This window comes from Trachypithecus francoisi, unplaced genomic scaffold, assembly GCF_009764315.1.
Source record: "Trachypithecus francoisi isolate TF-2019V2 unplaced genomic scaffold, Tfra_2.0 Lachesis_group12, whole genome shotgun sequence".
Taxonomy (NCBI): domain Eukaryota; kingdom Metazoa; phylum Chordata; class Mammalia; order Primates; family Cercopithecidae; genus Trachypithecus; species Trachypithecus francoisi.
This window is the reverse complement of record NW_022681457.1, coordinates 6688851-6702491: the sequence shown is the minus strand read 5'-3', so window position 1 is coordinate 6702491 and position 13641 is coordinate 6688851. Positions and strand designations below refer to the sequence as shown.

At 50.5% G+C, this 13641-nt stretch overlaps 1 protein-coding gene across 8 annotated transcripts in view; it reads left to right on the top strand.

Moving 5' to 3' along the window:
- Nucleotides 1-308: 308 nt before the first annotated feature.
- LOC117091682 (sialic acid-binding Ig-like lectin 13) overlaps nt 309-13641 on the top strand; it is a 63236-nt gene continuing 49903 nt past the window's right edge. For 2 of the 8 annotated variants that reach the window (XM_033224313.1, XM_033224310.1), the window contains exon 1: nt 310-879. In XM_033224313.1, the coding sequence (XP_033080204.1) occupies nt 456-879 (424 nt within the window). In that variant the 5' untranslated portion in view covers nt 310-455. Of the gene's footprint in view, nt 880-1071; nt 2269-2471; nt 2754-2973; nt 3022-3914; nt 4185-5120; nt 5218-5591; nt 5689-10084; nt 10726-13641 lie in introns of those variants that run through there. The other 6 variants (XM_033224317.1, XM_033224307.1, XM_033224314.1 and 3 more) reach the window with 6 other exon arrangements.

Sequence of the window (13641 nt, the reverse complement as noted above, 5' to 3'; positions counted from 1 at the left end):
AGAGGCTGCCTGCTTATCCCACCTGTACCTCCATCTCACCTCCGACCTACAGGTCTCACCTCCGACCTACACAGACATCCACAGACTGACTAAGAGATCTGGTCAGAGCGTACTCATTTTCACCTTGTCAAAAACATCACCTAAAGGGAAGGGCATTGAGAGGCAGGCAGTGGGTGCCGTGGGTCCTGCATGGGGTGGAAATTTGGGTGAATCTTTCACCCTCTCTGGCCTCAGCGTCCCCAGAAGTGGACGGGGTGGTGGACGGTGGATCTCCCAGGGCTGACCTGGCCCTGATAGTGTCTGTGTGTGAAGTTCCTCCTCTGAGGAGGTCACTGTTCTGACCTCACTCCCAACTTCCTGTGGGGCCTCCTCTAAATCTTGAGCTCTCAGTTCCTGAGAGAAGAACCCTGAGGAACAGACTTACCTCGGCAATCCTGGCACCTCCAACCCAACACATGCTACTGCTACTGCTACTGCTGCCACCCCTGCTCTGTGGGAGAGTGGGGGCTAACGAACAGGATTACATGCTGACGATGCAGAAGTTCGTGACGGTGCAGGAGGGCCTGTGTGTCTCCGTGCTTTGCTCCTTTTCCTACCCCCAAAATGGCTGGAATGACTCCAATCCAGTTCATGGTTACTGGTTCCGGGCAAGGGACCATGTAAGCCGGAACACTCTAGTGGCCACAAACAACCCAGCTCGAGCAGTGCGGGAGGAGACTTGGGACCGATTCCACCTCCTTGGGGACCCACAGACCAAGGATTGCACCCTGAGCATCAGAGATGCCAGAAGGAGTGATGCAGGGACATACTTCTTTCGTGTGGAGACAGGAAATACAAAATGGAATTATATGCATTACCCGCTGTCTGTGCTTGTGACAGGTAAGGCACGGGCTCCATGAGAGGCCAAAGACAAATGTGACGGGGGCTTTAGGGCATGGCTGGGATGGGACACATGTCCTGGGAGGGAGCTGGGGGTGGTAAACTCAGGGGAGGGGCTGGACCAGAGCCTGAGCTTCTCCAGGACCGCACCTCGGATGCCCCTCCTGATCCTGCAAGCCCTCCCCTCACCAGCCCTGACCCACAGACCTGACATCCTCATCCTGCTCTGACACTGGCATTGTGGCATGTGGGGCCGTATGACTCCTAGTTTCGGGGCCTATCCTGGGCATGGCAGGCCTGGGCAGCATCCCAGGCCTCTCCCCACGAGATGCCAGAAGCACCCGCCCCACCCATGCAGTGGGACAATAGCAATTGTCTCCACACATTGTCAAACCTCCTGGGGGATTAAGTCCTCCCCAGCTGAGAACCTTAGGTCTACACAACCCTGTGACTCTCTCAGGCCAGGCCAGGGAGGGACAATTTCCTGGTGCAAACCAAGGGCAGCAGAGGCACCTGAGCCTGGACAGGGAGACTTAGCTCATGGGCCCTCCATCTCTCATACCCTGAGGTCCTCGGAGATCCACATTTAGACGCTCAAAAGACAGGAGGGGACCTCCACAATGGTCCAGAGGCCGGGAGGGTGGGACCCATGTGTCTGGTGCAGGCCCTGGTGCTCCAGGGAAGCCCAGAGGTAGGAGGTGGGACACAGTCTCGGCTCCTCCCTGGGTGGGTCTCTAGGGTCTCTGAGCTTTAGGGTTTCCTTCACTCTGTGCAGAAGGAACCAGGTCCTATAGCGTGTGGGTCTGAAGTTTCTCTTCCATGCAGGGCTGAGGTCTCCCGCTCCTTTCCAGCTCCCGATGGGTCTCACAGCCCTGCCCCTCCTCTCCCTCCCCCTTCTCTGCTCATACAGGGAGCCCAGGAAGCCTCTGTCTCAGAGATGCTGCTGCCGCTGCTATGGGCAAATGAAGAGAGGGATGGGGGGACTGGGCTGAGCTGACCCTCCCTTCTCCACAGCGTCCCAGGTCCTACCGTCAAGATACAGGCTGGAGGTGCCAGAGTCGGGGACGGTGCAGGAGGGCCTGTGTGTCTCTATGCCCTGCAGTGTCCTTTACCCCCATTACAACTGGACTGACTCTAGCCCTATTTATGGATCCTGGTTCAAGGAAAGGGCCCATATATTATGTGATATTCCAGTGGCCACAAACATCCCAAGTGGAAAAGTGCAGGAGGAGACCCAGGACCTCCTCCTTGGGGACCCACAGACCAACAACTGCTCCCTGAGCATCAGAGATGACAGGAAGGGGGATTCAGGGAACTACTACTTCCGGCTGGAGAGAGGAAGCAGGAAATGGAACTATATATATGACAACTATGTATCTGTCCGTGTGACACGAAAGTCTCAGGCTCCAGGACCAGCCAGAGTGGAAGGTCTAGGGGCCGCAGGGTAGGGCTGAGATGGGATCCCTATCCCGGGAGGGAGTTGGGGGTGAAGCACGTCTGGCTCAGGGGAGAGGTAAGACCACAGCCTGAGCCTCCTCAGTGCCACACTTCAGACCCCAACACCCTTATTTTTCCTGTCTCCCTTTCATTACCAGCCCTGACTCACATGCCCGCCTTCTCCATCCCGGGGACCCTGGAGGCTGGCCACCCCAGGAACCTGACCTGCTCTGTGCCCTGGGCCTGTGAGCAGGGGATGGCCCCCATGATCACCTGGATGGGGGCCTCTGTGTTCTCCCTGGACCCCACTATCACCCGCTCCTCGATGCTCAGCCTCATCCCAAAGCCTGAGGACCACGGCACCAGCCTCACCTGTCATGTGACCTTGCCTGGGGCCGGCGTGACCACAACCAGGACTGTCCGACTCAACGTATCCTGTGAGTTCTGGGCCAGGACACCAGGGTCCCTGACTGGGATTCCCTGAAGCCAGCTGAATGTGGGACCCAGACACAAGGATCTGGGTCCTGGAATCTGGGCTGGGAATTGGGGGTCAGGAGGATGCTGGCTCCACCTTCCCCATTTATGGGGTTCCTGGAGAGACAGGGCCAGTGTCCCCAGCCCTCAAAGTGATGGGGTCTCTGTGTCTTTCTATTCCAGACCCTCCTCAGAACTTGACCGTGACTGTCTTCCAAGGAGATGGCACAGGTAGGACAGAGCTCCCTCCCTGGGGCTGGAGGTGCAGAGCCTTCAGCTCAGGGGAGAGCCAGGTCCCTCCTCATCCTGAACTCACCCTGGTGACCTAAGACCCCCTTGTGTGTGAGCCCCGGCTCCCCATCCCCGATCCTCAGCCCCGTGGCCACCTGAGTACCTTCTCATCACCCCCTCACTCCCCTTGAACTCCACACACCCCTATTTTGGTCTCGTGGCAAGGGCAGAGGGACATTCACACAGCAGCACAAGGCTTTGAGGTCCCTTATCTTCCAGTTCCTGAGTATGCATCCTACCTTGTCCTTTTATTTCCACCAATAGTTCTGAGCTACATTCTTTTGGACACATGCTATAGTCACATGGACAAAAATTTATAATGCACAGTAGAGTCTGTCCCCAGAATTGACCAGGATCTGTCCAGGCTGGTCTGAGCCTTGGTTTGTGCACCTGGAGGATCTCAGAGGTGGTCTGATGTCAGTAGTGAGACTGTTCGCCCCCTCCTCTAGGGCTGTGTGTGATTCCACTGTCTGAATAGTCTCTGATTTTGTGGCATCTTCTAATGGAAGATCATGGCACTAATTTTATCCTACAGCACGAACACTGCAATGAATAATGTTGTATCTACTCCCACGAGGAATATCTAAGTGTACGGGATAAATTCCTAAAAGCAAAATATAGCAGAGTCATATGTTCTTTCTGATTTTGAAAGATATAGTGAAATTGTTCTAATTAAAGGCGGACAAGTTTACATCCCCAGCAGTGAGCGGTGAACGTGCATATATCCCTACAGTTCAGCCCGTATCAGTGTCTGCTCCATTCACTAGTCTCTGTATCCTTCCTCCCTGTCTCGATCACTTTGTGTCTCTGACCCTCTGCCTCTTTCTCAACAGCATCCACAACCTTGAGGAATGGCTCAGACCTTTCAGTCCTGGAGGGCCAGTCCCTGCGCCTCGTCTGTGCTGTCGACAGCAATCCCCCTGCCAGGCTGAGCTGGACCCGAGGGAGCCTGACCCTGTGCCCCTCACAGCCCTTGAATCCTGGAGTGCTAGAGCTGCCTCGAGTGCATGTGAGGGATGAAGGGGAATTCACCTGCCGAGCTCAGAACCCTCTGGGCTCCCAGCACATTCCCCTGAGCCTCTCCCTGCAAAACGAGTACACAGGTGGGTAGGGGAGGGGCTGGAGGAGGAGGACACACCTGCCCCACCCTCAGGGTCCAGCTAGGAGACCTGGAATTTCCCTGCCACCCACAGCATCACTGTCTTCTTCCTGCCAAGCGATGAGTGCAGGGTGGGGAGAGGGGAGGAGGGGATCTTGGAGGAGAGGAGCTGGGGCCTGGACGGATGTGTCTGGGGAGACAAGGGCCTTGCTTTCCAGTGCCTGGACTAGTGTGAGGCCAGTGAGGCACTCATTTAGGGCACACAATTTAAGAACCAAAAATAAAACAACTCAGGAAGCAAGAGAAATAATAATCCTATATGATTATCTTTTCGAAAATTAAAAATTATTACAAAACAGCTCCATGGTGAACACTAATCAAAATTTTAAATAAAGGCAGACTGCACCCAGCACTGTCATGCCTCAGTGACCTCAGGAGAAACCCCCTCCCGTCCTTGTTCTTTGTATTTTTTATTTATTTTTATTTTATTTTATTTTATTTATTTATTTATTTATTTTTTATTTTTTTTTTGAGACAGAGTCTGGCTCTGTCGCCCAGGCTGGAGTGCAGTGGCCGGATCTCAGCTCACTGCAAGCTCCGCCTCCCGGGTTTACGCCATTCTCCTGCCTCAGCCTCCCGAGTAGCTGGGACTACAGGCGCCTGCCACCTCGCCCGGCTAGTTTTTTGTATTTTTTAGTAGAGACGGGGTTTCACTGTGTTAGCCAGGATGGTCTCGATCTCCTGACCTCGTGATCCGCCCGTCTCGGCCTCCCAAAGTGCTGGGATTACAGGCTTGAGCCACCGCGCCCGCCCCGTCCTTGTTCTTTGTATCCGGGAAGCGGGACTGGGGTACCCAAGTCTGGGGCCCCACAGGCAGTGGGAGGAGAAGAGGCCCAGTTCTTGGAGGGTAAACGCCAAAACAACTCCAATCCATCCTCAGGCAAAATGAGGCCTGTATCAGGAGTGACACTGGAGGTGGTCGGGGGAGCTGGAGCCACAGTCCTGGTCTTCCTGTCCTTCTGCGTCATCTTTGTTGTGTGAGTACTGACCCTGGGGAGGGAGGAAGAGCTTGGGGGTGGGCAGGCTAGGAACAGAATCCCTGAAACCAGAGCTGGAAGGACCTGGATGGGTCAAGAGCTTGAAGCAAGAGCCAGAATGAGGTCATGCGTGCACGGTGAGAATTTCACCAGCACCCTTGTTTGTGGGGCTCCACGTCTGTGGCAAACCTCAGACCCCACTGCCTAGGAGAAAAGAGACTCTGTTTTTGACATTGGGGTCTCTGGAATGGGACCACCCCCTCCCACCTCAGTTACCCCTCCAACTCCCCAGTAGGAAATACAGGGCAGGGGTTGGTCTGCCCACTGCACCCCTATCTGACCACACTGAAAGGCTCTCTGGTCTCTTCACTCAGAGTGAGGTCCTGCAGGAAGAAATCAGGAAGGCCAGCAGCGGGTGTAGGGGATACAGGCATGGAGGATGCAAACGCCGTCAGGGGCTCGGCCTCTCAAGTGAGTGAGCATTGAACAACGGCCCTTCTCCCCGGCTTTCTCCCAGGCCAGGCATGGAAGGGGATTACCTCCTCTCTGTCCTTCCTTTCTTCCCCTACAGCTGAAAAATCATGTTCTGTCCATTTTTCCTCCTAAGAACAGCTTTCATGGCCCTCCCCATCCCATCCTGACCCCTCTCACTGCTGAAGCCTCTGGATCTCTGTCTGGGACCTCCTCACCTCCCTGCCTCTCACCTCCCCTTCCCTGCCTGGAGGGAGCATTCCACAGCCATCACTGTCTGGTTCCTCTGCATGTTGAATAACTTTTGCCTCAAGCTCCACTTGGCTCAGCAGAGCACTGTCACTAATCTGGGTTTATTTAAATTTTTGTTCTCCATGAATTTTTTATTTTTATTTTTATTTTTTGAGACAGAGTTTTGATCTTGTTGTCCAGGCTGAAATGCAATGCTGCAATCTCGGCTCACCACCACCTCTGCCTCCCGGGTTCAAGTAATTCTGCCTCAGCCTCTTGAGTAGCTGGGATTACAGACATGTGCCACCATGCCTGGCTAATTTTGTATTTTTAGTAGAGATGGAGTTTCTCCATGTTGGTCAGGCTGGTCTCTAACTCCTGACCTCAGATGATCAGCCCACCTCAGCCTCCCAAAGTGCTGGGACTACAGGCGTGAGCCACTGCACCCGGCCTTTCCATGGATTTTTTAATATTATTTTTGTTGTGTTCATCTTCATTGCTGAGATTTGGGGCTCCCTTTTAATTTTGTGCTCTGGGTAAGGGCCTCCCTGGCTTTGCCCCAATCCCAGCCCCGCCTCCAGCCACTCCTGCCTCTGCTGCATGCTCCATCCATGCTGGACTCCAGCGTCATCACCAACAAGGTTATTTGCGCCTCAGCGTCTTCACATGGGCTATTCCTCCTCCTCAGATGCTTTTTTCTCCCCACTCCCTGATTCCTATTCATCCTTCATGCCCTGATATAAATATTACACTAATCATTTATTGATTGTATCGAATGTGACTGGAAGCCTGTGGAAAGTTTCGAGTAGCAGAGTAACATCCATCCCTTCATTCCTTCATTTATTCAGGAAAACTTAGAGAGCATCTCCTAAGAGAAGAGTGCTGTAGGTGCCAGTGACCCACCTGTGGAAAACATTTAAAAGTCTTGGGCTCATTGAAGTTTAATTCTATACAGAGGGATATGGCCAAACCAATCAACCAATCAAAACTAATAAAACAACAGATGAATAAAATATAAAGATAGATACATACTTTAGGGAAAATGCAAGGTAGAAGAAATAGGAAGTGCCAAGGAGATGGCTTGTGGGTTTATTTTTGTTTATTCATCCATCCATCCATCCATCCATCCACCCACCCGTCCATCTGTCTGTCCATCCATCCATCCATCCATCCATCCATCCATCCATCCACGCATCCATCTACCCATCCATCCATCCATCTGTCCATCCGTCCATCCACCCAATGATCCATCTGTCCATCCATCCATCCATCCATCCAACCATCTGTGGTGGAAAATAACATGTGACAGAAAATTTACCACCTTAAACTTTATTAAGTTTATGGTTGTGCTAGATCTCTAGAACTCTTTTATCTTGCAAAACTGAAACTCCACATTCGTTGAACAGCAACTCTGCCCTTTCCCGCTCATCCTCCTCATCCTCCTGCAGCTGCTGGAAACCACCAATTTTACTTTCTTTTCCTATGAATTTGACTACTCTAGATACCTCGCGTAAGTGAAATCATACAGTATCTCTCATCTTGTGACTGGACGATTTACTTAACATACACCCTCAAGGTTCACTCACATTGTAAGGTATGACAAGATTTCCTTCTTTTTAAAGGGTAATTAATACTGTATTGTGTGTATATTTACCGCATTTTGTTTATCCATGTATCTGTTGATGCACATTTCGGTTGCTTCCACCTCTTGGTTATTGTGAATAATGCTGCCGTGAGCATGGGCATGCAAATATCTTTTCAATATCCTGCTTTTAATTCTTTTGGGTGTATATCCATAAGTAGGGTTTCTGGACTCCATGATTATTCCATTTTTTAATATCTTAAGGAGCTGCCATACTGTTTTCCACAGTGGTTACACTATTTTACATTCCCACAAATGTCACACAAGGGTTCCCATTTCTCCACATCCTCACCAAGGCTTGTTACTTTTTGGTTTTTGTTTGTTTTTGACAGTAGCCATCCTAATAGGTGCAAGGTGATATCTCATTATGGCTTTGATTTACATTTTCTAGTAAGTAGTGATGTTTTCATATGCTTCTTTTGATTTGTATATCACCTTTAGAGAAAGTCTATCAGAGTTTAAGCCTGTTTTTAAAATTGTGTTACTTGTTTCTCTGTTGTTGAGTTCTAAGAGTTTTTTAAAATATATATATTCTGGATATTAAACCTTTTTCCGATGTATGGCTTGAAAATATTTTCTACCATTCTGTAGGGTGACTTGTGTTTCTGTTAGTGATGTTTGAGCACAGGAATGAAGGAGGCTCAGATCTGACACTGACTGTGAGACTGAAGAGCCTTCCAGACAGAGGGAAGAGCAGGGTGAGGCTCAGGCACAGGAGAGACCGGTGAGAGGATCCACGAGGATGTCTGTGTGATGCAGGGTGGAGAACAGGAAATGGCTTCGGAGAAGTTGAGCCTGTGTGTGAATCGTGTCTGGCTGCACAGGGCACCGTGAACATTTGGATAGTTTTGTGCAAAAGACCACGATCACCTTTCATTTTCATGGCATCCCTCTGGCTGCTGTGTGCAGAAGAGACTGTGTGTGGTAGAGGAAAGACAGAGCAGAGAAGATAGGGAGGAGGCTGGTGAACATCTCAGGCAGGAAGTGGTGCTGGCTGGAACCAGGATGGCAGCGGTGGTGGATGTGGCTGTCTTCTGGGTAAATTCTGAAGTTAGATTTATGGGAATTGCCAATAGGTTGGGTGTATAATGTGAATGACCAAGAGGGAGCAAGAAGGCTTCTGTGACAAATTGCCACACATTTCCTGGCTTCAAACAGCATACATGGATTCACTTAAAGTTCTGAAGGTCACAAGGCCAAAAAGGGTGTCACTGGGCTAAAATCAAGGCATTGGCAGGCAGGGCCAGTTCCTTCTGGAGGATCCAAGGGAGGATGCACTTTCTCACCTTTTCCAGCTTCTGGAGGCACCTGCATTCCTTGGCTCAGGACCCTCCCTCTGTCTGCAAGGCAAGCAGTCTGGCATCTTCCAATCTATCTATGCCCTCCTCCTTTCACTACTTGTAAGGACCCCTGTGATTCCGTTGGGCCCACCCAGGTAATCCAGGATAATCTCTCCATCTCAATATCCTTAACCTAATTCCATCTGTAAAGCCCCTTTAGCCACGTAAGGTAGCAGATCCACAGGTTCCAGGGGATTAGGGCATGGACATTTTGGAGGGGCTATTATTCTTCCTATAAGAAGGATATAATTTATTTTACTGACTTGTCTTCCCCATACCACTAAACTGTGAGCTTCTCAAGGGCAGGTGCCACGTCTGAATCAAGGCCCTGTAATTCTCTCTCACTTGCCCTCTTCCAGCCCATCTTAATTCACATATAGATATTCATTTGTTTGGCAGGCATTTATTGCCACATCCTTCAGTTAAAGAGTGAGATGTAGGAGGTCAGAGCCCACGCCTACCACGTCCACCATGGTCCATCCAGCACCCGGCGCAGGAACTCACACACAGGAGGCCTCAGCAGGACTTCAGGCTTTAGGGGTCAGAAGGAACTGACTGGATTGGGTCCTGGTGTAAGAGGGAGTTTGCACAGGGTGCTTAACCATTTCTACCTCAGTTTTCTAATTTATAAAATGGATACAATAATAATATCTTACCATGGAGTTGTTGTCGGAAGTTAATGAGATTAGTAAACACCAAATAAGGTGATAATTGAGTATTAAATATTAGAGAAATGTATTTTTTTTTTTTTTTTTTGAGACGGAGTCTCGCTCTGTCACCCAGGCTGGAGTGCAGTGGCCCGATCTCAGCTCACTGCAAGCTCCGCCTCCTGGGTTTACGCCATTCTCCTGCCTCAGCCTCCCAAGTAGCTGGGACTACAGGCGCCCGCCACCTCGCCCGGCTGATTTTTTTTATTTTTATTTTTAGAAGAGACGGGGTTTCACCGTGTTAGCCAGAATGGTCTCGATCTCCTGACCTCGTGATCCGCCCGTCTCGGCCTCCCAAAGTGCTGGGATTACAGGCTTGAGCCACCGCGCCCGGCCGAGAAATGTATTAAAGAGATTTCAACAAAGTGCACACGGGATGAATGGAGGAAGGAACTCCTGGGCCTCCTTCCTGGACGCTCTCTGGTGCATGCTGGCCCCACTGCTCTGCTCTGACTCCCTTCTCTCTCTCCATTCAGGGACTCCTGATTGAATCCCCGGCAGATGATAGCCCCCCACACCATGCTCCCCCCGCCCTGGCCGCCCCACCCCCAGAGGAAGAAGAGATCCAGTATGCATTCCTCAGCTTCCACAAAGTGAGGCCTCAGGACCCACAGGAAGAGGAGGCCACCGGCTGTGAGTACTCCGAGATCAAGATGCCCAACTGAGAAACTGCAGAGACTCGGGCCTGTTTGAGGGTTTACAACCCCTCCAGCAAAGAAGCCCCAGGCTGATTTTCTGTAGAATTAACAGCCCTCCATGCTGTGCAACAGGACATCAGAGCTTATTCCTCCTGTCTAACTGAAAATACGTGCCTGATGACCAAACTCTCCCCTTCTCCATCCACTCAGTCCACACTCCCTGCCCCGGCCTCTGGTACCCCTCATTCTCTTCTCTGGTTCTCTGAGGTCGACTATTTTAGGTTCCAAATATAGTGAGATCGTAGAGTGTTTGTCTCTCTGTGCCTGACTTACTTCACTCAACATGATGTCCCCTAGGTTCATCCGTGTTGTTCCAAATAACAGAATAATGTACTGAATATTACAAAACAGCTAAAAGAGAGGAGTTTAAATGTTGTCACCAAAAAAAAATTAAATATTTGAGCTGATGCATGTGCTAATCATGCTGACTTGATGGTTCCATGGTGCATCCGGGTGAGGGAGCCTCACTGGGACTGCGTTCAGGTCGCTCAGGTACTCAGGGCAGGGATGGAATTTAATCCCTGCCTGATTCTGAGGTCTCTTCTCTCATCCAGCACTCAGTGAAGCAAGTGCTGGGCACCCCTTGGCCGTAAGTTTGCAGCATCGCTGTTGATTTCATGGGTGAAGAAATCTGAGAAGCTGGAAGCACAGGAGCTCAGGGAGTGGGCGCTTGGAATTAAAGCCCAGCTTTGCGCATGGCCCGCATGGCCCGCCCCGGCCTGCACTCCATTGGTCAGCCCTGATTGGCAGATGAAGCGCCCAATGGCCACGCTACTCATGACGTCATCTTCAGGTCCTGGGTGGGGTCTGCAGACCTCCTGCTGGAGCCTCCATCTCCAGGCTTCTGTGTGACTGGGCTGGGTCCCTCTCTTGCCGGTCCCCTCCAAAGAGACCCTGGGCCCTTTCCAGACTCGCTGGCCCTATGGGGACTCCCAGCCCTTCTCCATCACCCTCTCGTCTCCTCACCTGCTTGCCCTTCCAGTCTTGTCCTCAGGTCTGAGGCGGATACTCATGGAGCCCAATTTGCCCTATGGGAAGAAATCAAGGAAGAAGTCACATCTCAGGTCCCTAAGAAACATGGGAGAGTCCTGGGTGGAGAGAGGTGAAGGTGCCCAACTTCCCACCAAGTCCAAGCCCAATTCCTCCTCACATGGGACCCTATGGAGGAGATGGTCTGAGGGCTTCACCTCTGCACCAAGAACCCTCAACATCTCCATACTTTTAAAGATTTCCGAGGGCACTGGAGGAAGATGCCATTGTGTAGGGGAAAGAGGCCGGGTGAAGCTGAGGAAGGAGTTGGCACTGCTGGCCTAATTACAAGGGATCACAACAATGATGGAAGTAATAATAGTAATTTACTTCACACCGATTATATGCCAGGCACTATAGCTTATGACAAGGTTACCTTTAACCCTCCCAACAGCCAAGCAAGACAGATACTTTAACCCATTTGCGGATGAAGAAATGAGGGTCCAGAGAGGTGATGTTACTTGCCCCAGGTCACACAGTCAGAACATAACAGAGGCCAATATTCCCAACCTGGCGTCTCTGATTCCCAGACCCCTGCTCTCATCTCAGACAGGAGGCCTCAGAACATAGACACCATGGCGCCTTCGAAAGGAACGGAACAGTGGCGTGCGGGTGGTTCTGCCAGGCCAGGGGGTGGAAGGTGAGGTGATTCAGATACACTCTTTGAAATACCCTTTAACTTTCTTGAGTTGATCACAATCAGTTTAGAATTGCACATTGATAATATGATGGCATTAATAATAATATCTGAGATTTTATGAAGTGCTTACTGTGTACCAACCCTTGCTCCCAGGTATTTACTAGTAAGAGCTTACGCTGGCGGGGCGCGGTGGCTCACGCTTGTAATCCCAGCACTTTGGGAGGCCGAGGCGGGCGGGCGGATCACGAGGTCAGGAGGTCGAGACCATCCTGGCTAACACAGTGAAACCCCGTCTCTACTAAAAATACAAAAAATTAGCCGGGCGAGGTGGGGGGCGCCTGTAGTCCCAGCTACTCGGGAGGCTGAGGCAGGAGAATGGCAGAAACCCAGGGGGCGGAGCTTGCAGTGAGCCGAGATCGCGCCACTGCACTCCAGCCTGGGTGACAGAGCGAGACTCCGTCTCAAAAAAAAAAAAAAAAAAAAGAGCTTACGTTATCCCCATAGGAGATATCCCTATGAGGTTTGGACCAATGTTAGTCCTATTTTACACATGGCAAGTAAAGCACAGACGGGCCGATTGCCTGCTCTCTCACTGTGTGACCGACGTTGTAGGTCCTTGGTGAACGGACCATATAATAATCATAAATAGGCTCAGTATCTAAATACGAAGATAATTTAAAGAACAAATCTTTATTTACCTTAGAGCCTTGTCTAATAATATATTCATAATAATAAGACTAAGTAGTTATATTAGTCTAATCATATGACCACCAAATAGTCTAATAATATGACTAACGGTAGGGACTTTGGGCCATTGTTATCAGCTCTAACTCTAGAGCAGCTGAAGCTAAGATCAGCCATGTGAACAGCCATCCATGTCTACGTGGCAAAGCCACAATAAAAACCCTGGACATCAAGGCTTAGGTGAGTGTCCCTGGTTGGTGATGCGCTGTGCATGTTGTCACACGTCATGTCGGGAGGAATTACTGCTGTCTGTGATCGTACTAGGAGGGGACAACTGGAAACTCCCCATTTGGAATTTCCTGGACCCTGCCCCATGCTCCTCTTCCCTTGGCTGACTTTAATCTGTATCCTTTTACTGTAATGAGACATCACATGAGGATAACAGCTTTCAGTGAGTTCTGCGAGTCCTACTAGTGAACTGTCGAAACTGAAGGTGGTCAGGGGACCCCTGAGTGTGAAGCTGGAGTTAGAAGTGAGGACGGTCTTGTGCACTGCCCCCTAATTACTGAGGACTGCTGGGTCAAAGGCTGTACAGGCTGTTTGAGGAGAGACCATGGTTAAGAGGGGGGGTTCCTGGTTACACTGCCTGGTTTGAACCTAATGCTGCCACTCACTTGCCATGTGATGATCTGAGTTAAGTTGCCTCCCTACCTTAAGCTTCACTTTCTACACCTGTAAAATGGGGACATTACCTTAGAAAATTAACACAGAAACAGAAAACCAATACGGCATGTTCTCACTTATAAGTGGCAGTTAAATGGTGAGAACACTTGGACACATAGAAGGGAACATCAGACACTGGGGCCTCCTTGAGGGTGGAGAATAAGAGGAGAGAGAGGAGCAGAAAAAATAACTATTGGGTACTAGGCTTAGTACCTGGGTGATGAAATAATCTATACAACAAACCTCCATGATACAAGTT